The following is a 27,248-nucleotide window of genomic DNA, read 5'->3' on the forward strand; positions in this document are numbered from 1 at the left end:
TCCGCGAATTCGTCCGTCGATTCCGGCCGCGGTCAAGCCCAGTGTGACATTCGTGCTGGAGAAGGAACAAGAAAAGCACCGGAGGGTCCTCGAACCTTCAGCAGGTTCGTTCTACCGTGGCTTTCGAGCGCGGGTCTCGCTGTTGTCGCTGCAAGTTGCCGCTGTTGTTGCTGTTGTTGCCTGCCAGCTAAAATTTTGCATCCTTAGCCGCTTGTACGTTATTCTGCATGTAAGCTGCAGTAGTATGCTTTCGATGTGTGGTGTGTTTAGTTAAATTTCAAAGACAAGATAATACGAATTATGAAGGGAATCTGCCCCAAATATCCTTTTTGATATTTAAAACATTCTCAGTGAGGACATTAAATGGTGCTCTTCTGTTCTAAATTTCAATATACAATTAAAATATGTTTTTTCCTCATCTTTCCAACCGCTTAGTGTTTGCTTGTGTGTAGTATATCTCAGTGTGTGACTATATTTGTGTGTCAGTGTTTGATGTGTGTTGTAAAAGTGTAATTTTTCAGTTGAGAACCAATGCGTTTCATTTATGCCAATTTCGATTCCTTCTAACTCCCTCGCTTGGTCATAATAGAAATGAGTCTTCAGATTTGTACTACTACTATGGGAGGTTATACACTTGCCAAAGGTTTGAATTTTTCCGCTTTGGAGACGAGAGTTTTGTGCTGTTGGTAATAGAATGTGATGTGTCTGCTTTTACTCGAGGAAATTGATCTCAAAAAGCGCACCATCTAAAAAATGCAATGTGTTTAGATGCGTATGAGATACATGTACAAACTAGTGCCGCTGAATGACTGTCCTTAAGTGAAAGAGTACACCTTCACGCTACGGTACGAAAGGAAGCGAGCGTTACTTAATTGATTAGAAATAAATTGCAACCTGTGTGCAGAACGTCACTGGCTGCGTCACCATAACCTACGTAACGTAGGACCCACTGCCCGCCCGGAAGTTGTGCGAGAAATCGTTCCCGTTTGCGATAGGAAGTAAGCACTAGCAAACCACCCCCTACGCGATTCGCCTTCCTGTTCCGGTGGTTTCCGGTGCCGTGCGAGGCGCGAGGACATGCGAACCCGGCTGGCTTCGCTGATCGTCGTGAAACAGGAGCCACTGTCGGCCACATCACCACCGCCTCCACCATCGGCGCACCCCGTGTCCGGTTCCTCCTCCTCATCGTCGTCCTCGTCCTTTTCGTCACCCTCGTCGTCCTCTTCCTGTTCCTCCGGCAGCTCATCGTCCTCCTCGTCCCCACCGTCCAGCCTTTTTCGCTCGTCGCTCGTGGTCGCGGATGGATGTGACGGGTTGCAGTGCTATGGCAGCTTTGATCCCGTTGCCGGCACGGTCGAAGTGAAGCACAGTACCGACCGACCGACCGACGGTCTACTGCAGACTCCATCGCATGTGGGGCTGGTGGCACAGTACTTCTGCGACCGGAATGGCCATGGTTACGGTGCCAACCCGGACGGGTCCGGCGGAGATCTGAACAACAATGATCCATCCAGCGAGCAGTTTGAGTTTTTTAGCGAGAAAAAGTGTATGTATTATTTTTTTAGTTTCTTTTTATTTTCTTTTGCTATATTTTTAAATGCGTAGCAGTAAGATAAAGAGTTGTTTCATACTTAGTTTTGTTTGTGTTTTGCTAATTAACTTAAGATGTTATAAGATGTTATAAGAGGTCTTATTATCAGATGTTATGCTGATGAACTTACCTTTTTTTTCGGAAAATTTACCCTCAATGTTTTAAACGTAAAATCGTATGCATGAAAATTGTATGTTGTTTTTAAATTTTTCAAACCACAATTAAATTAATCTTAACCATATGAATATTTTATTTAAACTTCAACAAACACTTAAAAATAATGAGCTTGTCGCATGACATGTCCAAAAATAATCTTCCTCCTGCAGGCATTCCCTTCTGCTAGATTAATTCTGATCATGTTTGCACATCGCTCCATTCGCATCCGAATGCATCATCCCGTGAAATACTCCAACCTTGTCAATCAAGAGGGAGTATCATGTTTGGCACGATCACTTTCCGCATCCCCACACTATTGCGTCCCCAGCCCCAGCGGAGGGTATTGCGATTTTTCCAAACTTTCTTCCCCCAAAAAACCTGTCAATTTGGCTCTGGTGACCGCTCGATGTGCGTGCGTGGCCAATTTGTAAGCCGCACTCGTTGGTGCTACACCGACGCAATTAATTACACCGAACGAAGTGGAAATCTCCATCAGGTCTAGCGCCGCAGGATTTGGCATTGGCAGGCCGGTATGAAGCGGAAACTTCGCACGCACCTACACGGGACAGGGCGTGCCGAGTCATGTCATCGGCTAATTTGATCCGTGAACGCCAACTGGACGCCAGAATCATGTCAACCTTCGCTAAAATCGCTTGTAAGCGAAGTATGTACTTCATGTGTGTATGTTTGTTTGAACGTGTGTTTGTGTGTGGGTATGCATTTGCCCAAGCGAAGTGATGTTTTACGGAATTTAATCATCTTTTGCGATTATTCTTGCTGCTATGAACGGTGAGCAAACGGGGGAGCGAGCCCGAACGGTACGATTGATCCCGGAAGTTTGTCTCATTTATCCGATCTGAAGTTCCAAGCGCCATAAACTTGCCAAAAAATGACTTTCGCTATGCTCGATCAAGCAACCAGACTTCCATTTGCGAGGTGAGGTCCAATTTGATCGACTCGAGGGAGGTTCCTTCAACGAAGCTAATTAGTCGACGCAATCTCTTGGAAATGTTTGGCCACCATGTTGGCAGAATTGCATCAATCGAGCATACCCAAAATAAACCAATTTTACCCTTCTCCCAACCAATTCCTCGTTCCATCTTTTCGTGGTTGTCTCAATCGTACGCGGGCTGATAAAAAAGTAAGCTTGGGTTCTACTGCCGCGTTCTAGCGAATAAGGTGTTCCGTGCGGAAAACAACCACTTGAGCACAGAATGCAAATACCAACCATTGCGCAATCTGCATTCCGTACGCCATTAACCTTACCCGATTATTAATTAAATCCCTGTATCAACCACCACGCAATACTTTGGGCCGATTGTGTCCAAAAGGGTATCGCCAAATGGTGCAAAAATAGACGATTTGCCACAACACCGACGCGATCGTGATCATTAACGACGCACAATAAATACATCAGAACGTACAGAATCTTGGAGATCCTACGCTGTGGGCCGGTGTGGACGGAGCGGCACGTTCGAACAGGGCAGCCAGTGATAAATATCACCCGGTCAGCAAAAAATAGCCCAAAATCGAAAGTGCAACCTTATCCATTGCCGAAAGGCCTAAAGTACAATCACGTCCTGCGTTGTCCTGAGCGGTGCGTATGACATTTTGCTCATCGTGTGAAGGCTGACGGACCCGCGCGGCCCTTTTGCTGACTGACGGACAGCGTACGGACGTGCATGAACCATGTTGGCAATGTCGGGCGGCACGCGCTCACTGTTTTTTGGTCGGCGTAACGCGTAATAGTACAATCCGCACCGGGAGCTGGTCTGGTTTTACACGCAACGATCAACACTGTCAGCAGAAGCATTATTAAGCTATTTGCTCTTTCGATACCGATCTAAATCATTTTTGCCGAAATATCAAACTGGTGTGGCTGGTATCGGGAGAATTAGCATCAGACGTTTTTGGATGCATAGTTGGCACGGGGAGGTGTTTGGGGCGGTGGCGCCCAAACCCTGTCGAGTGATGTATGAGTACGTTGGAAGCGCACGCCTGTCCAAGACCGGTGGTCGGTGTCAAGTGGTACACCGTATAGCACCGTAGCGTTCCATCAGACATTCTTATTCGGTTCCTCCAAATTCCTGGCGCCTCGAGACTCTTGCTCTTAAGTTCGCAAACCATGAATTACCTTTGCTCTTTTTTTGCGGGTTGGAAGGACACGTAAGATTCTTTGGGTCTTTGGGTCGCGTGGTGTTTTACCATACTCCTGCCACTCTTGTTCGAATGTCGAAGAGAAGCTAAGCGCCACCGCCACGGTGAAGAAGCACCACCATATGTCAGAAGCCGTGTCATAAATGTCCAAATCGGTCTCTTCCCCGAGATAGAGAACTAATTGCGCCACGAGTGATGTCGCCGGCGCCCAGGGAATGTGATTTCGCTACGGCCATCGGTGTTTTTCGATTGCCCAAACAGGGCAACCTGCATGTATCGCTGTACCGATGCACGCCGTACGCATTTAATTGATGTGCAAAGCTGCAAACGCCCTGTGGCAGAATGGTTCTAACACGATCTCACAGATCGCATCGTAGCCGGGCCGGTGTAGAACCGATGCGTGTACCGGTGCTAATCCTGGGGCTTGCCACTAATTATTGCCATTAATGTCATCGAAACAATCAACGCACCCGTGTTAACATCGGGCGCGAATACGCATCAAGTGATTGGGGCGCCATTCCGACCATCCCCCAAGTGTCCTGCGTGTGAGTCGTGGCCTTTCCCGCACTATTGGAGGCGCATGATTGGCGCTAATGGTCAGAAGACGGGGTTGCCTAATAACTGCACCGTGCGGGAAATGGGGATTCCCACCATTAGGGAAGGAGCGCAGGATAGGGCAGCTGATTCGCTGAAGACTTATGATCGCTAGCAGGATCGTTTGACTGGTGTAATTATTTATCCTGCTCTGCGATGCATGCTTGGGCTTGGGATTCTCGATTAGAATGATGGCGCTGGCGCCAGGGAAGAATTTTAATCTCATTATTAAGCGGATTAAGTATGGACAGTTTCTTGGGCGAAGATGGATGATCATGGGAAACGCAAAACACATCCTTCGGCGAGATGGATACAGAAATAACGCAATTTGATACATTGGCAACAACTGATGGAAGACATGTAACGTACATTAATGTCTTCTTGAAGTCGATTTTACAAAAAAAAATACTATTTAAAAGTTTCGGCAAACTATTGATAGGAAAATATTGATAATAACATCCCAACAAATCTATTCAAAACAGGGCGATGAACTTACTTTCTCTTGCCCGCGGCACACCCATTGCTGATAGCGTTGTTTTCGGCGAGAAGTCGTTCTATTAAAATGATTTTCTATTATTACCAACATTGACCCGTCTCATGCCTTCCAAAAACTCCACTCCCGCTTCCTGCACTGTCAACCGTCAGGCCAGGCCGTATGCACGATTGCATGAACCGTGCAATATAGCACCCCAAAAAATCTACCAAGCAAAAAGATATGCACTTTCCCCGTCCCGATTTACGCGCGCACAACATAAGCCAACGGGCGATACTCTTCCACTCTCGTTCCCGCCGGGTTTGTGTGCGTGCGAATGTTGTTTTTTTCTGTTTCGCCTTTTCTCACCCGGCCAGCTTCCGACGGGCCCGGTTCTGATGGAGGTAAACGGAACGGATACCGTGTGCGTACATCACACCACCGAGTGCAGCGCGGTGCAGCATGCTGGCAACCGATACCGGTACAGCAAACAACAACAAATGCCCACTTATTTATATCAAAGTATCATAAATCTTTGCACTTACATACTTGTTTCGTTACACGGGTTCGGGTCGGCCCTTTTTGCCAGCAGTCTGGCGGCAGGCAACCGCACGATCGGTTGCGGTTGTTTCGTTGTTTTGGTTTGTTAGCTCCCCCGTGTTGTCCTCGCACTGTTCCTTAATCGTACCGGCACCTTGCCGTACACGGGGTTTTTGCTTTTTTGGGGCCTCTAATGCTGTTTGTTTTTGCGCCTTCGTATGGTTTTATTTCGCTTCTCGTCATGCGTTTGCCGCTGCACTCGCGTTTGTTAGCAATGGTTTTATTTTATGTTTAACGCGCATTCATTTGTTTCGTGTTGTTTTTGGTTTTATTTGTTTTTCTTCGCTTGTTGTTACTGATCACAAACACACACACGCACTGTCTTTACATCTACCCGTGTCAAGATATTGCAGGGAGAGCATGTGTTGGAGCGAGTTTTTCGCTGTAATTTCCACCGCGGTCCACGAGCACAAGATGACGATGATGATGAAGTCGAAGATCGTGGCTTTGACGCTTCCGTAGGTTCGAAGGTCCTGAACCGCGTGTACCGTGTGTTGCCGTGTGTTGCAATCACACCCAGTCCATCTTAACCCACTGGTCAGTGTGGGGTGAAGGTGTCTTATGGATGTGTTGTGGCACTCTTAGCGGAATGGACAACATGTTCCAGAGACGGAGTGGATGGTAGAGAAAACATGGCTTAGAGTCAACTGGTTATAAAGCATGTTGTCGTTGGTACGATCGTTACATTGCGAATTTCTTACGCTGCGGAACAGCTTCCGCTAACAATGTAAGCGATGGCAGATAATTAGCGGCAGAGTGTTTTTTTTTTAATTTATGAAATTGGTTACACAGATCCCACGGAAAGTTTAACTCTGCCAAAAGTCATTCGTCACTAAATTCCATGCATTCCTCAAGTTGATCGGTAAAACACGTTTCGTTTTTCCTTTTCCACCACATCGTTCTGACAGGAGCAAATAGTTTATTCATTAACTTACTAATGGGGGAAAAATTTCCATTTCATTTCTCAGCGTTCGACGTTTTCTTGGCACCACCTCAAGACGGTTTCGTTTGCCAATAAAGATGATATGTTGTTTCTTTCTCTCGAGCTACACTCTTCCTGTAGCGAAAGCAAAACGTAAATTTCTTGCCGATAGAAGACACTGTAAGTTGTCATGATTGGTTGTAAGTTGAGTGACAACGTTTATTGATTGGATGATAATAAATTGAGTTCTCTGTTTAGTCTAACGATGTCTAGTGTGAAGGTTTAAGAGATTGCATACAATCATCAAGTTCTTTCTGCGAACCGCAAATAATTCTGATCTCGTATGGCTCAGGACTGTAGGAATTAAAGGTTTAAATTTTAAAAAATATATAAATAAAAGTAATTAAATTATTGCTAAAGCAGGAAAAAACTTATCCTCAAACGAATTCCGTTTAGCATATATTTCTCAAGTTCCCTAAAAAACTGATTAGCTAAATATCGAGAATTGTTCATGAAGTATTCTTCAAATATTAATTTCCTCTTCTTCTTTACCGTCAAAACAATCTAAAAAAATGGCATTATACCTTGCGGCTACTAAATACACATTCACCCAATACTAAATACACCACCGAAACACCCAACACCCTATATTCACTTCACTATACCGATTTTCTTTTTAAAGTAATGTTAGAGATAGTCCTTACAAAAGAGTAAAAACTCCCTTTTTAACTTTCTCTCCTTGCTGTCTGATTGACTCTCCCTGAAAAATGTTGTCACTTACAGTTAATTAAGATATAACTTTGTTATAGATATAATTGCATTATCATCTAACTCGCTTTATATAGAATTGTTATTATACTACTTATTGAATTATTTGCCATTTGTTCTCTTGTTTTGGGCACTCTTACAAATCTCTGCAATCGAAAACATTGTACTCAGCTCCATGGTATCACTACGATACAGATGAATAAATGATTTGAATCGCATGCGATTCCTTCACGCCACATCACACTCACGGGCGAAACCCTAGCCGTGGTTCGTAACCGGGGATCACTTCTAAAAGAGTTGCTCACGCATTCCGAACCTCATCGCTGGGTTTTGTCTTCTGTCGTACACAACATGACAGCTCGCTTAGCCACACCGTCGAGTCGCTCACACACAGTGATACATTTTATTTCGTGGAGCTTCCTCCCCAAGTCACCACCCCGCACCCCAGCATAACCATCCCTTATCTATCTAAATCTCATCACAATCTTCACCACGTGGTCGGGTGTTGCCGTTCCCTACCCGGGTTGTGTGTACGCTTTGTTTGCGCATCCGAAGCCGAAAAGGGATTCCTTTGTCGTGTCGGGCCGGTGGGAAGTGCACGGGGTGTAGCCGGAACGTTTGCCGGTACGTGCAAATTTTCTCACTTTCACGTCCACACTATGCACGGTGCCACGCGAACACGGCGCGTTTGGCGATACACGCTGTCGCCTCGTTTGACGGTGCGCACCATATTTTTGTGAATGTGGCTAATTGTGCGCGTGTTTCGGCGCTTCCATGTCCAATCCACCCGGCCGTTCGTTCGGTCGGTGTGATGCGTCTTAAAACCTGCCCGCTCTCGGGCGCAACCCCTAATCGGCCGCGTGATAATGCGACGCATTCGTCAATGGTGCGACCGTGCATACCGGCGTGTTGCACCGCGTTGATGGCGCTGAAACGATCAAATGATTATTACTGTGGCTTACTGAGTGCGGCGAGTTTTTCGCCACCAAGCAACAGGGAATGAATTAGTTTGTATCACAAAGCATCCAATCGTAGACCGGTAGAGGGAATTTGTGAAGTAGCGTTGGGTACGTTCAATTCGCGCCACCGTAGCAATGCGGTAGTGTGGTGGCGATTTAATTACCTTCCCGTTTTGTGTGAAATTTTTACGGCGAATCTGACGAATCTCGCCACCTGAAACACTTGTCATATTTTTGTGCAATAAAGTGTGTCCGGGCAGCACGGCAAAACTGAGTGTGTGTTTTGTCGTTTTGCCGAGGAAAAATACACGTCTCATCGCAGTTATGATGACAACAATCAGGATGGTGATTATGCTTATGTTGGTCGTATCTAATGGTCTAACGTTCGAGCTCATGTCGGTCGCAGCAGTGAAGCGAGCGACCAAAGGAAATGGACCACGTCTGGGTGCGGTGGTCCCTTTTGCGCCTACAGCCACCAGCACCAGGACAACGTTATGATCAGTTCGTGTGCGATCCAAACGGCATCGGGCCAACCTCATAATGATGATAAAATGTGAATAGAATGTATTCGATGCGAGCAAATCGGGCGTTCCTATGGCTCATTAGAAGTTTTGGATTCTTTCCACTTTCGCACCAGCCTGCTAACAGCACGGAAACGACGGGCTATCGCGATGAAGAATCACCCTCCCCAAAAAAGCACACCAGCATTGCGGAGCCGGCCCAGCGAGTGAGTGGAAATCGCGTCAAAGCCACAGCTCGCAACGACCACCGCGACAGGTGGTTATGCGACCGGTTTGGTGCATGGAAAATGGTACGGCTTATTATTTTTAATCATGCCCCAGACAGCTCATTTCGCACGTGAACCGTGAGTGAACATATTTTCAGTCGTCGGGTGCCTGCACTGCCGAGGCGTATAAAAATAGCGACGCATTAGGAAGTGGGACTGGACTGGGTCAGCTCCCCTCGGTGCAGCAAGGAAGAAGCGGTGGGATTAATATCGATTTAGTGGCAGAGTTTGCAGTTTGCTTAAAAAAATAAACCCGGCACCCATCGGCGAATCAATCACTCAGCACCCTCGGAACCGTGTTGTCCTTCATGCTGCAGGCAGTGCAGTTACTTCGCTGGTTTGGCTTGTTGTTGCCCACACCTGGCGCAGCTATTGTTGATTCAGGGATAGCAACCTGGCTACCGAGTGCAGCCGGGCTTTACGAGTGATTGGCAGAAAAGATTGATTAATTACTAGCGAAAGATAAAATTAGACCACTCTGCTCGGTACGATCGTGTGGATCATGATCGCGCGGGATACCATGAAGAAAACATCATAAAAACGTTCCCGCAATCAACAAACAGCCATCTATGGAGAGTCACTTTTTGTGTTGATTGGTGATTGAAATTTTGTTAGGAGGATTAGGTTCGCTTTTCACATCACCAGGACCGTAAAGCGACCGTATGATCCGGTTGTTTGTGAGGTTTTTTTCGGCTGTATGATCCTCACCCGATGCAACTGCATTCCGGAGACAACAAAGATTGTAAACGCTGGACAAACGAGAGAAAAAAGAATCAAACTTTAATCTAAAGCTACCATGCAACACAATTCGATGATCGTCTTGATTATCGCCGGGGTGGATGTGAGTGCATTTGGGGGTTTGTTTTTTGTATGGTTCGACATTTATACGGAATGGTATTTGCTTTGATGATTGCTTCAAGGTCGTCATGTGATTTGTTTGCAACATGTTTTATAATCCGTTCTTAAACCACTTGCAATCAGCCTATCGTTTAGGGTGGTTTGGCGTCGTTTTGTTTGCCTTTTGCTGCTTGTCATGCTATTTTAATTAGAATCGTACGAGTTTTTGCTCTTTTGAGACACTTATGACACTCTGAGCTGATATTCTATTTGTCTTTAAAATGGTTTCTCAAGCTCTTAGTTTTTTGATTTCATTAAATGAGATACTTTGCGACTAAAAAAAATAATTTATTGGTATTTTTGAAGCTGTTAAACTTCCTTAGTTTCAGTCAGAAATTGAACCCCAGCAAGCTGTGAAATTGAGAGTCAAGAACAGCCAGCTTTTCGAATCATAAATATTGCATTTGTCAACTATAACAATAAATCAATATAAATCTACAACTTCTTATCTTCTTATAAAACTTCCCCGCAATTTTTTTTTATAAAACAACAAAACTTGAGTGAAAACAATCTAGCAAGGCTATTGGTTTACAGGTTATCGAGAAATTTAAGGTACCAACTGGCAAATCGTTGTTTTAAAACTTTAAATCATTCAACTTTTTATTTTATGGAGTTTACTCCTTACGCGTTAACTTGGTTATTTATTGATTTAATTTATTAATGAACAGATATTTGGGTGATCTTCAAGATTCATACATTTTGAGTGCTTTACTTTACCTTACCTTACTTTACTTTACCTTTACTTCTTCCTTTATTTGACAATGAATTAAGGTGGTTTGGTCGGTTATCATTTGATATTTTTATTGTATTATAATAAATATGCACTAACAGCATGAATTAGAAACGAAAAAGCAAATTGAATCGAGCCAATGGAGACGCATGGTATCTACGTACAAAGTGATTTATTTGCATACCCTTCTAGCGGCCACCGGTAATGCTCCAGGAATAGGTGTGTATTTCATTCACAATCACCGTGAGGTGCAAAAATCCAGAACCACTTAAGCGGCGACAAGCGGAACGTGGTGCAGAAACGCGCATGCCAACCACCAGACCGTGCCACAATTTCGCTCCCGCACGATCGTTAGTGCTGGCACGGTAAATCCAGCGGCAAAGAAGTTCGCGTTTTCCGCGTTCACGAATCACGACGAAAACGTGGTGCACGGAACCGATCCCGTTCGCGTAGTTTGGCGTGGTTGTGAATTAAAGTTCCCGATGTGTGCACCTGCAGCACTGGTGCCAGGCCAGGGAACGCGCTAGACAGCGCTTGTCATAAATAAATCTTATTCTCCACTTGGCAGTGCGACGCACTTCATTCAGCATGGAGATCGCTCGTTTGTGGCTCGTCTGCGTCTGTCTTACGCTTGTACCACACACCACGTTCGGCTGGCTTCGGGGTTAGTTGGGCAAGAAATGGGGATGGAAGTGTTCGAATCGAATTCCGGCCACGTTCGTTTTGTCGAACGCAAGTCTCCGGTCGTCGCGTTGCGGTCGCAACCCGGGGCCTGTCGAAGCCGTGTCGGGAAGGAACATGATCATTTACAAATTGATCTAAATGGCGCGAAACCGTCACGAAGTCTACGAATACCCGTACGACGCGACTAGACGCACGCTAGACGGAAGACGATCGCACTGGAATGTATCGCCCTACAAGTGTTAGCGGTGCATACGGACGGTCGGCTGAAGGGTCGGCATGGGTAACGCATGGGTGATGCATGGGTGACGCTATGGCGGACGGAAAATATGATTGAATGTGGCAGTGAAACGGTTGTTTATCTTGTCGTGCTCCGTCGTGTGTTGTGTTACACTCGTCTGGGATCAAGCCTTGGTGGGTTGAGCGAGCCCGCACCCTACGGGTATGAGGTGTTGCGTTCTTCCCATTAGATTAATTAAACTAATTTAATTCCCAAACCCCACCGAGCGGATCGTCACACTTCCGGCAGCAGTCGTCATCTTAAACCCTTCTCGTTGAATCGGTGGAAAAATTGGAAACGGAGTTGTTTGAGAGGATGGGATAAGCGAGTGCAGGACACTTGAATGTATGCCATGTGCCTGTGGTCGATGACGCATTGGTATGCATAATTGAATTTTCTTTTTATTTCACACGTTCGTTACACCGGTTTGGCAAAAAAAAAAAAAGAGGAATAACTGACTACTCAGTTTATGGTGAAAAGTTAGTATTTGCTCATTGTTTCCATGCGTTGTATTCATATTTATTTAACAAAAAAAAAAACATTGTTACAAACGAGAAACGCGAGCACATTGATAAGTTTGTACTGATTTGCGTACAACAAAACAAGCCACCATCCCATATGTCTGACGTAATAAACACACTTCGCACAGAATAGAAAGCGCAGAAAAATATCGCAACCGCAATTGAGTAAAAGCGTTTCCACTTTTCCAGTCTTCCGAGCAGAGCGGAAGTCTACTGCTTCCTTCATCAGTTTCATTCTGCCCCACACGAGAGGCACATTCTGCATCATACGTGCAGGCATGGCGCATGAAGTGTGCATAAAAATAGTGTTCTAGTTCCCTCCTGCTAACCATTGCTCTGGTGCGTCATCCGCACGGTGCACAACAACAAAACTCACGGCTTGCGACAATGCATCCACTGCATGGCGTTGCAGCACACCTTTTAGTGAGTATATATTCTCGGAAAAGCATGCGCTTTTTCCTCACAAACACACACACACCCCTTCTTTCAAATGGTTTGTCGGCAGAATCAAGTATACGCGAACAGCGTAGCCGGTCTCGCACCGCTCACCGTACAGGGATTTTCCAGCGGCGAGAACGAACATCCCAAACCATGCAATGCTCGTCATTGCAAAATCGTGACGTCATAAAGGGCGAACCCCATGCGCTAGGGGATGGCACTGGCCGTCACGGTCCACACTCTCTACTGCAGCAAACCAGGCGTCGATTGCGTTCGGTTATACGCGTTCGGGACGGGTGTTGTTTATTTGTATGCACCGCATTTTGCAACCTCACGGTCATCCGTGGGAATACCGGGACGCGGACTGACTTCCGGATCACCGCATGGTGTTCGAAGACGGTTGGTGGTTGAGTGCGTGCGGTTTGGCTTGTGGTTTATTTCCACGTACGAAATGGCAGAAATAGAACTGCAGCAGCGTGGAGAGCCTTGAGGGAGGATCGGTTTTCGAAGGCATTTGCATGACGAGCCCCCGAATGTACGTCTTGAAGGAGCTTTTTGATGGTACGAAAATAGCAACAATGTTGCAATGCATGCCGCACAGGGTGTGACTTAGTTGCAGTGGGTACCGTCTTGGTATGTATTTAGAATGATGGAGTTTCGTAGAGTGAAGAAAAACACGGGGAAGTTGGGAATGTTGTTAATTTCCTTAGCATGATCCGATGTATGTAAGCAAATATTGGTTGCAAGTTTCCCATAGTCCATATCATGATTTGTACATTCGAAGGTCATGACTTTCATTTCTAGTTGCTTTTTGAATTTACTTATAAACTTCAATTTGAATAAATAATAATGTATAAACGTCAAAAACATTAAAGATACATTATTGACTGGACTCGATTCAACAATAGATGATATTATTTTGGTCCCTATAAATCAGAATTCTAGCAAACGAAGATGAAGGTGTGATACCAAGCATTGCAATAGCTGATAGATAATTTCACAGCTGCAAAAGAATTCATTGCATAAAATTGGTTGACAATGATTATTATTTGTTATGTGCTACATTCCGGTCAATACTATTTTTCACTTAGTTCTTTACAAAGCAAACAATGTGCTAGTGGAAGACAATTTTTACTAAGCGTTACCTTGAAAAATTCTATCCATCCTTAAAACCTTAGGGACGATTTCTTCACCGAGTGAGATTTATGACGCCGTCGATGGCGTGCTAACCGTTCCGTGTTCCTGTTACTAAAAGGCTTGACCTTGCCCTCGCGGGGCCAATAAAAATTTGTTTCGCCCGGTAAAAATCGATTAAGGTAGGAGTTCCATGTGTTTGGCGAAAAAAAATCCTCCGTAAGAATAAGCGACCAGTTTGGGAAATTCCTTTGGTTTGCCTTTTTCTTTTCTCGCATCGTGAAAAGCGTTCCGAGTAGGAAGAATTTTCCTTTCGTGTGTGTGCATTAATGCTGGTAGGGCATGTTTGTGGTCGATCAAAAATCGGAGTTCTCGTTCCGTGCGATGGAAAGGTATGGCGCCAAACACTTGCTTCTTGATTTTTCGTGTTGAGTTTGGTGTTGCGCTCGATAGAAGTCAAGCTGCACTTGAATGGAGAGGCGCCCGGCACCGATGAAGGGTTGGTTGTGCCCAAATCGAGTGTGAAATTGTAAGCCGATTGTGCACAGGGAAGGTTACCCATTTCACGTACGGTCGGCATCGCAAATGGGACATAGCACGATGTGTGTGGTCCGCCGTGAAGTTTTGCCCATTTGTGGCGCTTCATGGTTAGTAGGTGCTAATGTTTTGTAAAATGAACTTCGGCTGCATGCCGGCGGGAACATTACGCAGTATTCCATCGAAAAAACCGTGGACGGCCAGAAACTCGTTACCTTGAGAACGGACCATTTTTAGAACATTTTATTAGATTTGGTATCGTTTTTAGAAATCGCAGTGCAATAATCAAAACCAATCATGTCTCGGTAGCGTATCCAGCTCTGTAATACAATTCTTCAATTAACCAGGAAACGGATAAACTGCGTCAGAGAAGCGTCGCGAATGGTTCTGGAAGCTGGTTGCTATCATAACAGTGAGATTTATTTCCGTTCACCGGCCACCAGCTTCTTGTCCAAATTTATGTTGCTGTAATAAATCAATCGCCCCATCGTCCCGGTGTCAAATGTAACGCTGCACCCTTAACGGAAATAACACCGCTTTTGCGCTGCTGTTGCGTCAGCGGGTGCGTTCGATCAACCGGATAAGCACACAATCGATTGCAGAATTAATCGGGAAGAAAATTTCATCTTATCCTCGAGACGCGTTATGAGGTATGGTCTGCTTCTACGTAATCTGTTGATCTGTGCACTAGAACAAGACTGACAATTCTCACAATAAGAGTATTAAGCAAGATAATAAGAGGATGGAAAGTGATGAGTCCGAACGTTACTACCTACAAGTAGTTCGATTTTATTCCCCCGTACCACTTTTTTGACGCAATCGATTGAAAGTGAGTTGATGCCGTCACAGGTGAGAAAGCTGAAATGGCAGGGAGTTGGTATTGGGGAGGAAAAATGGTCCAGCCAGTCAGTTAAACGCACGAATGCACCACCACAATCGCAAACCGTTTCGTGCGCATGTAAGTGTACCCGCGTCTGGGTCATTGGGCTGAACCGGCTACCGGCAATCGGTGGGTTGTTTGCGTGAGTGACGTCACATGAATAAACACAAGGCAAGAAGCTCACCAGCACAAACACAGTGCAGTTGGGAAAATTGTTCAACATCCCCCCCCTTTTGAAGTGAAACACTTTTCGTCCTGTTCGCACCAGCCGTTACAGAACAGAGGCCCCGGATATTGGGAGAAACACGGTCTCGCTCACATACTGCCATCATCGTTGCGACGCAAGCTCCAAGGTCACACACGGTATAGCAAGGATAATAAAGACGGTTTCCACCGGTGGCCGAACGCTTAGTATCACGCTGGGCACCGAACGGTGATGTAATGGTTCTGACATCACACCGCATATCATACCATCAGGTATCAGGCCGGAATTCTAGAAGTAACACCCTACACCGGGTGACACAGTGAATACGGGATCATTGTTTCGTATCGAAACGCGTAAAGAAGAGTGCTCATTGCGAGATGTGTTGTGCACGTACCTGGGAAATTTAATTTCCTCCCTTTTGCCGCAGTGAAAACAGTGGACACGAGCTTTTCATTTACTGGCTGTTTGACAGCCACTGCAAATCGCTCACGTCTAACGTGCAAATAAAACCCGTGTGATATTTGCCATAGGCAAGCGCGTGCGAGAGGATAGTTTTGATTTTAAATCAAAACGACGCTCACAAGTGATATTTTAACCAAATAGTACAAAACGCCGAGTGTAATCAAGTGATTGAGTGTGTGTCTGTGCTTGTGTGTGGACATTTAGTAGGCGCTGCTTAGCTATTGGTAACCCGCCTGGTGGAGTCAACATCTTTGAAGAAGGATTTATACCGGAAATACCGGACGGTATGTGGTAGCGGTTCGAATGCGAATGGGTAAAACCGTAGGCCAGAGTTCAATAGAAGGTGCGAAGGTGTATAAAATGAAACTATCCTTACAACGCCTCGAATGTCCGGTAGCTTTTTGCTACGGCACTCACTGTTACGAGCAGAAACACAAAAGAGGGATAAAAATTCATTGAGGAATATTACACCAGCAGACTAAATTTTCCAGCATCTTTTGTACTGTAGGTTAACCGCACACACACAATCACACATAAAATGAAAAGCACCGCTAAAGCATTTTCTTTGTGAGTGAGAATGTTGGAATGGGACATTCGCCGAATGCTTCGCCTGCCATACCATTCTGACCACTCGAGGGCCACTTTTCGTGACATCACAGAAAGAATATCGATTTTTCTCCGGTGGCCTTCCACGGGGTTGCTCCACCCTCGTTTCCATCAACACCCAGGAGCTCTCCGCCGCTCGTCGCTCGTTATGAATAAATAAGCTGATGGTCGGTAGTGAACAACCATTAGGGTCGCGGACACAAGTGGCGAGTGTGAAGATGAACAATCTCCAGAAAAAAAAACAGATAGCTCATCTTTACATTATCTTTTGGAATCGTGCAACACTTGCACAGGGTGTCCTTTGGGGGGGAAAATGTGTATTTAAAGGTGTGTGAGTATGTGTGTGTGTGTGTGTTTGTACTTCGTTTTTATCAATGAATGAAGCAGTTAACTTCACTGTGTCCTTTCTGTGTCCTTTCCCGTATCCTGACTTGGTTCCTAGGGTAGGATTTATCTCGACGTGACATTTTTCCCGCGTCGATGTGGTAACAGATACGAAGACCTGAGGCTGCGTAGAGTAGAGCATAGTGGGGGTGTTTCTATACACATCCTTTGACGCGTTTCGTGTGTGGGCGGGCTTGAAATGAAGTCCCCATGAATGGGAAAGCGAATCTGTTGTCCTTCAAGCGGGAAGGAATTAATTTCAATGACATCTTGCTGGTTTTTTTTCTTATTTGCTTGCTCTAACCTTTACAAGTTTCATTCATGGTTTTGCTCGTGCTTAGGGGTTAGATTTGTTGTAGCATAGTGAACCCTCTTTTCCCATTATTACCCACAATGTGTTAAACCCTTTCGTGTGGATATTGTGAATTTATATAATAATCATAAATAGATTATTCAACATTTTCCATTTACACCCGTACACGTCTTGTTGCGTTCCGTCGTTGCGAGTAAAGCAATGTTAGCCAATAAATAACCGTTCGACACCTGTACCAGTGTCCCTTTTTGTACCAGTTCCACCCTCCATTTAAAACATTGCTACAAAGAAATTAGTTTGACCCACCACTCTCACGCCGGGGCTCGGGAAAGCGTTTTCACGACACGGTGCTGAGACACGCGTGCTGTGTAGGAAGCATGCATTAGCATAGGTGCATGATTTAGTACCGCTCTCACGTAACACCTTCGGGGGCCTTCGGTGGTACTTTTTTGTGCAAAAAAAAATATTGTACTGTTCTTTCTGTTAACTTGCGCTCGCGAATGATGAATTCCAAAGTGGAAGAAACATGCGCGAATGGTTCAGGCGGACCGGCTCGTAAAATGTCTTAATCTTTAGCGGTAAAAGCGTGAAGGACGTCTAGGGGAGTAAGTCACGATCAATGCTGTATTGCAGTAAGTGAGGTTATGAGTTATTACTTTCTTTAAAAAAAGCTTTCGGAGAGTCAGGACACTTGTGAGCTTTAAAAAAAGATAATTAATAGCATAAGCTAAAAAAATGTAGAGAGCGTTTGACCTGCATTACTCGCGAATTACACCCCGTGAAACCACGATGAGCAGTTTTATTGTCATCGTAGGGAATTATTATTTTGCATAATGTTCTTCCGCCAATAATTTATGCTCCACGCTCCAATCCCATGACATCGTCCGCTTCAAACTACGTATGAGCGGTTTTTATTAACACTAGTGAGCACACTAGCACCAATAAATCATCGCCCGGGTCCCAGGGACCCTGACAGGCGAAATGATTCGCAAGCGAAAACATTCGTGACATTGTGTCACCGTGGTGCGAAGATGGCACCGGTGAGTGTGCAATGTTCCACCGATCAAACAGTATCAGTGGCAAAAAGTGAATAAATTGTTATGAAAAGTAAGCAAACCGGCGTACGGAAAGCTTTACGTGATGTGCAAAGGAAGCGTACCCAAAAACCCGTGCATTGTATCGTCTCTCTTTCGCTCTTTTCTCTCCATTTCGGCAATGTGAACCTTCACGAATGGGGATGGAAAAAATAACATGATGATTACGCACGCGCAATGATGCTCCCTGGTGATGGGTCTGGCGACCACGATTTTGTGAGTGCGCATCCAACACACTTATGCTTTCTTATTACTTCATAAATCAAAGCACCCTCTGCAACCACTAGTAAAGGGATTGGGGTGGTTGTGAATAGTAGAAGGTGCGTACATGGTGGTGCAATTGCTGTTTCGTAGTTGGTACACACCGCTGTGTGCCATCGGAGGAGAGCAATGAAAGAGGTTGTCCGTTAGTAGAAAAAGATCGTTACAGAAGCTGACAGGAGTTTCCCTTTTTTGGGAGGTTGGTTTTATCGAAGATGTTCGGTGCGCTTCGACAGTTCATCGGGGTCTTCCATCGAATCGAATGGACGCGATACGCATGCTGGTGAATATGAATTTCATTATCGATTCACGCACAGTCGCTGATTAACTGGTTTAGTAATTTTTAGGGAAATTATCCCAAAAAGCTGTTTTTTCCGGCTTATAAAAGTTCGCGTAATGCGTTTCGAGTTGTAGAGTAATTGTAAAGGGACAAAAACTCAAGATTTCAACCATTTGGCATTTGGAAGGGTATTGTGTGTGAGGACTAATTTCCAATTGGTTTTGCTTGATTTTTTGCTGCAATACGGCACGCATCACTTAATGGGTTTATTACTTGATACATTAGAAGTACATTTTTCCAAGGTTTTCCAATCATTATTCGATGAAACCGAAAAAAGGAAAGTAATAATTTTGATTTGGGATTTTAGATAGGAAACATTCAATTTGAAAGCTCAATCACCTGTTTGCCGACGATAAATCGAACGCTTTATGCTTCAACGCTACCTCCAGAAGAATGTAATTACCGAACGGCATGCACATTCTTGTTCGCCTACGGTTGTCCCGCTCTGTTTTCTATGTCGTCATCACGGGGCGGCCTTGTTATGGGCGACCAAAATTCTGCGCATTCGCAGTCAGTCAGTGCTTGCTTTGGATCGAACCGGCTGTTTTATGATCTCATGTGAATAAACATGCCGTGTTACGGTACTCGGTACACGGCATGGGACGTGTCCAAAAGGAAAAGGGCATGAAATAAATCAACCCACACCGAACACAAACACACACAAAGCACCAGAATACGGGAACTCGAAACCAACACAAGAGAATGTTTCTTTGGATGATATGCTCTCCAAAAAAAGGCAGAACGGCATCCTACAAGTGGGCACAGGGCACCCGGAACATTGGATAGTTGAGATGGGTGGCCCGAAAAATCAATACTTCCACTCTCATCATTAAGATGAATGAAAGCGAGATTAGTGACGTCATTGCCGGTGTGGTTTTGGCTCCCATCCTGGGGAAGGGATGTGAAGTTGAACGTTGTCAACCAATAAAGATCAAATTAATTTGCTGCCGCGGAAAATACTGTGCCTGTGATACGGGTGGTGGGACCACGATGGGTACCATGGGCACATTTATGGTTCGGTGCCGTTTTCATTTTCCTCCCTTAGGAATATGTGAAAGGGGTTGGGAGATCTCGCTCGCGGGAAGGTTATTATTTGCTCACGCATTTTGTGCGTGTGCTCCTTGTGCGGCGCTTTTTTTATTTGTTGCGTTGGTTTGGTGGAGCGAAGATAAAGCACTTAGGATGGTATGCTGGTAACGTGTTTTTTGCGTTGGTTACGCTTTTGTCGGAAAATAAATCAAGGATGTATTGATCGTTCATTAGCGATTATGACCGTTTGGTAAAAAGGTTAGGAAACCGATACGGTTGAAGGAACTTTTGTGACGGCAATTTTTTAGTTGTGCATCAAAATACTTGCAAATGTATTTTATTTCAAGGTCCTCCATTAAAGACCCATCTTTTAAATAATGATTGCAACAATCGTAATTATCGCGTTCGGCGCCCAGCGCCAATCAGTGAAGTTTATAGCGAGTCCAAAATAACACTATTGCAATTTGCAAAAAATGCATGAATTAGACAAATGTTATGAATAGAATACTATGTCCACTATTTTTATTTTATTGGTATTAAATATGATATCGTTTATTAAAAATAATATTTGTCAGAGAAAAAAATGTGTTCAATTGTGACAAAACTAACGAATTTACTAATTTAAGAAAAAATCCCATCACCTATATTTGGGTGACGCAGTTCCGATCGTGTGAATTATCGTGGTCGAAATGTGTTTAAGATCTAACATTCCGTTCAAACATAATATTTACACTAGCGCTCCACTCACTACAATGTGTGCTCATCACAAATTGCTCATTAAACGTCAGTAATGATCGCACGAAATGGCAATTTGATTGGCCCGCAGGCAGACAGGTAGCGAACAATGTTGCCGTTTTGTGGTTTTTGCTTGCATTCGCAGCACGCACCACATTAAACATTCAGTCGCAGCCGGATTCGCATGCATATGTGACGAATGCAGAGCCGATCGCCCTCTAATGAGATCGCCCATTTTCCCAACTGCAAAACGATTCGATGCGGCTGTGTCACGATGCGGTGCCCGGGATGTGAACGAAGCGTCTTGCTGTGGGTGAGAATTATGACCGCAATCGAATCGTGACACCGATAGCGTGACATCCCATGGGCTTCTTTAGTGCCCATTAGATCTGCTGGACACACGGTGCCGTACATTCTATTGCGCTATCGCTAGCTGGGTTCCGTGGATGTTGGGAATGCAGTGAGTGCATCCTGTGTAAATAATTTTACACACAGTTTCAACAGGACCACACTGTTGCATACCCTTAGACCGATTAACTATTTCACCCATATTGCATTGCTAATGCACCCTTATTTATCAATTGTTTCCATTTCTTTCTCTCTACTTTCAGGTAAGTGTTGTTTATTAAAACTCCTAAACCGATCACCTTTCAACACACGGAAGAAGTTTTCGAAGACAGTAGCAACATCGCAACAAAGGGAGCTCGGTAGAAAGTATTTTTGCATAACTTTGGACGCTTTATCCAAAAAAGGTAGGAGCTTTTTATTTTCGAACAAGATAAAATCGTCGACCAAGGTAGAAGTAACCTGCACGATCACATCTTCACGAGATGTGACTCTTCCGGCCTGAATCTTAGCTCTGATCTTACAATGCATATTTCCGTGCCATCCTTTATCGGATTGGTTGTGGGCATTAGCGTGTTTGATTAATCGGTCTGTCCGGGTCTGTTTAGAAAGTGCTTTGCATATGCATGGCAACCGTTTCTGTTGCATTGTATGCAGGTTCCCCATTCGCAACGCTACGTACGCTATCTAATTTGCAATATTAATTAACTCAAGCACTGACTCCCGTCGCAGGCGGTCCCCGACACTAACCATTGCCCAGAGGAATCGCGCATTCTCCATCTCACTGTCCACGGCATTCAGGCCGAAGTTTTCGGGTATTTGATGATTACCCCACGTTCCCGAGGGTGAAGAAGTTGAGATTTCATAAATCTTGTTGAATAACTTCAAAGGCACACACGCACCCGTGGAAAGGGGTGGAGTAGGTGAGCGGCAGTGACTTGAGCGAGCGAGGGAAACCAGAAAAACAACCTCCAACTCCAACCAACAACCGATGCCGAAACCGAACTGCCATAAACCAAACACAAGCTTGTCTCGGTTATGCTTCGGTGGGACGGTGAGGATGAAGTTTTTTTTTTCTTTTTCGCAGGCAGAAGCGATTTGCTTGATTAGACAGGTGAATTGGTTAGGGAGCAGTATGTTTTTGGGAGCTAGCAAATTCATACTCGGTAAGATGAGCATGTAATGATCATTTGTTTTTACGAAATACCGTTTGCTCGTTGTTTTTAAGTGAAGTTGAAACTGTCACAAAATTTGTAGCTTGCGAGTAAGACTGAATACTAAAGCCGCACATCATCTTCAAGGGGTTTTACGTTTAGTTTTTTTTGTTGTCTATTTCTCTTGTGGACAAGTGGTCCAAAACCCTTTCGACTGATGAACCCATTCCACGACGGATGTTTCTCGAGGCAATGGAGTTGTGAGACACACACACACGCACACACCCACACACACACACACACGTTGTGATTGTGTACGGAGAAGAGTCCGGCTGTAGAGTCCGGTGATAAAATTATTCAAATTTTTACGACATCCACTTCGCTTGTGGTGCCCCATACGTGGAATTGGCGTACGCGTCCAATTTCCGAAACCGTAGTTGGGCCCCCAAAACCCCGGTAGGAACCGGTCAAGTTTTGTGTGTGTGTGTGTATGTGCGTGTGTATAGTGTTTTTTTTGCTTGTTGTTGCCGTGTGTGTTTGTGCTCTCTTTGGAAGATGGCTTGCCGCACGGAGTGAATCTTTCCTGGGGCAAAATTTCGACCGAAAGAAATCTTGAGCTAAAACCCCCACAAAAAAGGCAAACTTGTTTTAACCAATCTGCTCCCGATGAGTGTAGCCGTTCGCTAAATTCGAGATGTGTCGCCAAATCGTCTTCGGTGGAGACATCTTGTCTTTGGCTGTAGGTTTGGTGTTTAATGTGAAGATCAATAGAAAACAGACGGAGAATCGGTCGGGGTTTCAATGAAGCACTTTCATTTTCTTGCGATTTTATAGCAACATCAGTGCAGGAAGTTTGGCTGTGGTGCTGTTGGGGTTTTATGTTTCATGAGGAAATGATTAAAACTTCCACCTTTCGGTTGATTTGCTATCAGAACAGAATTTGAATATTAAGCAAGAAAAATGATTTCCTATCTAAAGTTGTTTCCGTCTTCCATTTGATGATGCTATAAAACCCCCTAAAATGATCTAATGGACAACAACTGCAGATTTCAATAAAAAATCTCTCTTCCCAATCCGAAAGGATGCGCCACAGATGCATTGCTAAGCCCGCTAGACGAAGTGAAACCGGACAAGTTTCACTGACTTGTGTCCTACCAGTATCGAAGCTCACTTTCTAGTTTTGCTAATTTTTGCATATTTTCCAATGATTTATGCTAGATTGCAAATTTCCTATTAGCATACGTTCTCCTGTCCTGCGTCCCGAAACCTGCTCCAATGTGAGGTGCGGTTATGGTGGAATTTTGGCAATTGGTTTTGAAGTTTCGCATCGCGCAGTTTCTGGCTGACTTGTAAGCAAACAAAACCGTTTGTTGGGGTCGGTTCAGTGACATCTGAGCGCACCGACAATGCGTGTCTGGGCGTTGCCGTCAACACAGTTTTGATGGGTCGTAAATTTAAAGCTTTTTGACAGAAACAATCGCCCGGATGGATTTTTGCGGAAATGTTAGATGACGACCGTTGTCTGATGAGAAATTTTTGGGACGAAACTATCGCTAGGCGCAGTTTGATTGACGAACGATCAAATCTCATGGGGTAATTTATTGATTGGCTTTTTCCATGTTGACGGGTGAAAATTGCATGCTGACCTCACATTCTATTGAATGAAATTTAAAGCTGAAGATGTCGTACGTTAATCGTAAAACATAAATATGAGATTCAATATCACCTTTTCGGGTCAGGTGAACATAACATTTGTCTTCGATTATTGAGGCGTTGAAGTCTTTTTGACTCGCGTTTGCATTATAGAGCTGGTTTCGTATGTCAAATAAAACATTTAGCGAAAGAAATGCATTTTCCTTGCTAATGATATTGTGCATCGTGTGTAGTTTAGGCAAATTCAACTGCTAATACTTAAAAGCATTTCTCAATCAACAACCATAGTGTACAAGCACTAAATCAAGCATTTGCTCAACATTCCATTAGCTACACCTTCCTCTACGGTACGGCTCTTGGATTGAGTATTTTTTTTTATATTTTCGGTGCCCTAACCGTCACAGACAAATGGGTGACTCGAGAAAGAAAAATTGAACAAAAATGTAAAAAGCCAACTAGCACCGAACGAGGAGTGGAAGCTCCTTAGAGTGCATTCCAACCGTATGCAGCCGGTTTGAATTTTGTGCGCATCGGCACGGTTTTGACGTTTGACTTGCGCTGGCGGGCTGACGCCGCAGTTATTAAGGGGCCGGCATGCGCACGTTCGCTACGCTGCCAAAACCGTACACGACCGGTCCGCCAATTCTGGGAGTGTTTTGTGCTCACCAACCAACACCGAAGCGCAACATGCAGCATGGTTGCGCATCTCGACGTCACTGCGCAATGTCCCGCACGATGAGGTACGAAAAATTAAATTTTATACCATTTTTTTTTTGTTTGTTTGCTATTCCCACTACTACAGAGCATCGAAATATGGTTCAAGCAGTACACATGCGTTAACGTGCTACAATTTGTTGTCAACGGTTGGGGTTACTCTTGGAGCGTTCGATTCGCACCGGTGGCCCGAGTCGTGCAGCGTGTTGAACTGTGGGGCACAAAACTGTTATGGATGGGTTCATGGGGACACGATTTTTATGTCGACCCATAGCGGAGGTTCTTGTGACAGCTTCTAGAAGTCGAATAGTTAAACTACCTTCTCAAGAGAATCTGATGCGTACCTCCCGTGTTTGGCATTCTTAAGGACGGTAAGCGCTGGGACGGTCTTTCGCAAGCAAAATGAGTTCGGACATCGTGCTCGATGTTCTACGGGAAGCTAATGGAGCCATTTGGAGTTTGACGTCCAATCTGCTCCTCCAAAAAGGAAACTCATCGCAGACGCATCTTGACGAGCGTCAGTCACAGTGGTTACCCAACCGTTTGAGGAACTTAAAAAAAACGACTCAGCTGGTTTTATCTCTGATTTCCACAAGTATCTTCTCCCGCAGGGGCTGAATAGCCAAAATGGCCATGTTCCGTCCCGAGACTTCGGTGCAGATTGCTATCGGAAGCACCTCAAACCCGATCTGTAACGACCGTGCTAAATAATTGGTTGGTCTAGATTTTGCATATACCTGAGTGTGGGGTTTGAGATTTTAAAATAAGTTGCCCGAATTATGCAGACCCGATCCGGTATCAGCATCCGGTTAGCTTGATCCCTCACAAACCGCAACCGGAACCGGAGAGCGATTATCGTTTCGGGTTTTTTTTTTTTATTGGAACAGGGCAAGGGACATATTACACTTTGCCCTACGGCTGTTTAAACGATGCGCATCTCCCGAGATTGGTGATGCCGTAAATTAATCGTCGATGGGCACGTTGCTTTGATGTGGTTGGAATGTGGCGGCTGTTTGCTCACAATCTTTAATCTCGTCTGTGGGTCAGTCAGGTGAAGAAGATGGTGTTGCATATTTAGAAATTCATGCAAATGGCTTCTCATGGGATCTGTGTCATCGATCATACGCAGATCGTAAGAAAAATGTCCCAAAAATAAGTTACTTTCCAGCACAGCTCAAAACGAGCGTTTGTCGCTTATTCCCATGAGCCAAGTATCTTTCCCCATCAAGACGCTTCCTTAAAGGCGCTTTATGATCCCGCGTGTTGATTGGATCTGTTTTTTTTCTCACGTGGCTGTTACTGCCCCACAATGCGCCGTGTTTCCTAACGCAGTTTTATTTTTACAGCTCGTTACATGGCGCTTGAGATTTGTAGGTCTTGATTAGGGCCGAAGACGAAGGCTCTTCCGCACGCACCGAACAGAGTCAGTCATTTTGTGATAGGAGCAGTGTGAGGACTTCGCGCTAATTGCCATCACAGACAGCGATTTGTTTGATTGTTTGCCAGCAGGTTTGACAGACAGATAGGCTGGAACGTTGGTTATGCTAAAAAGTTGATAATTTTATTTGAACATTTAAGACGAATGGTAATAATGAACGAGCCATAAACCACCTCATGAGAAGAACGATTGCTGCAATGGTGCTTTGATATCAAAATATTTGAATAGTTGTGTAATATTTCTCTTCTGTTACAACTGAAAGCTTGAAATGTTTTGATTAAAAAATAAAAATTTGTGAAGTATAAACAGTTCATATGTAAAATTAATCATAGCATCCAAGTAGCCCAGCTTTTTCATTCATTAGCAACATTGGTATCATTAATCATGCTGCTCGCAACACAGATCGTACAAATTTTCGCAACAAACGCCCCATTTGGTTTGGTTTATTGATGCTGAAACGGGTTTCAATTTTTGCATAATGTTGGCGCGACGCGTGCAAAAGGATATCGTACCGGGTACCGAAGAGTATATCCTCATTTAGGCAGCGGTTAGACGCTCGTGTGAAATTCGGTTTCATTTACATAAACGCACGACGCTGGGTGACCGATAATTTAGTGCCGTCTGATTGTGCTATACGTACGGCTTGGTTAAGCAAAAAAAATCATTCAAACGAGTGTATGCGCTTTAATTAGAAGCACATTGGTACGATGGTAAAATTAATTTTAAACTCATCTTGAAACCTATCTGCGGAAGAATGAATAAAGGCTGTTACATCAAATGCGTGTGAATGAGTGTTTGAAATATGGATACGAAACACACTGGAAGCATTGATTGGAACGATTGAGTATTTGCATAACGTTTGCCATACATGTTTCATGCTATTAATTTACACACAACCATCAAACGCCTGCTGGCGGTACCTTTTTCTTCATACAAAGCATCCAGTTTGAGGATGAAAAATGATCACTTTTTGTGCATTGTGGTTCGATAAATCAATTATAAAGCTAAGGGGACTAGCAGGATGGATGGCTGAAAGGAAGACAGCATACGAAGCAATTGAAAACTTTCGATAGGAAAGAACACACATACACTTGCGCTGATCGAATCGGCCGGACAGCCAATTGACATAATTGTGTAACGTCAAACATCGGCCGTAATTTATCAAGACAAATCATGTTTTCAACCGCCGAAACACTGTAATGAAGCGAAGGGTTTTTGAACAATAAAAAAATAGCACCCCAGAACGCAGCCTGGATGGAGAAGCATAAAAAGGTGAAAAATAAAACGGGGAAAATCATAAACCATAAGCGAAGCATGCGTAAAGACATGGCGCGTCATTGGCGCACGGGCAAGACGACAGGGGCGCTCAAAATAAGCCGTGGAGCAACATTGTCCATAATGAAGATGATCA

General features: G+C 44.5%; 1 protein-coding gene across 1 annotated transcript in view; it reads left to right on the forward strand.

Moving 5' to 3' along the window:
- The first annotated feature begins 1,077 nt into the window (after nucleotides 1-1,077).
- Nucleotides 1,078-27,248, forward strand: part of LOC128715406 (probable nuclear hormone receptor HR38) — a 97,450-nt gene continuing 71,279 nt past the window's right edge. The window contains exon 1 of the mRNA XM_053810300.1: nucleotides 1,078-1,546. Within this exon, the coding sequence (XP_053666275.1) occupies nucleotides 1,078-1,546 (469 nt within the window). The remainder of the gene's footprint in view (nucleotides 1,547-27,248) is intronic.

The sequence above is a fragment of the Anopheles marshallii genome, chromosome 3 (genome assembly GCF_943734725.1).
Source record: "Anopheles marshallii chromosome 3, idAnoMarsDA_429_01, whole genome shotgun sequence".
Taxonomy (NCBI): domain Eukaryota; kingdom Metazoa; phylum Arthropoda; class Insecta; order Diptera; family Culicidae; genus Anopheles; species Anopheles marshallii.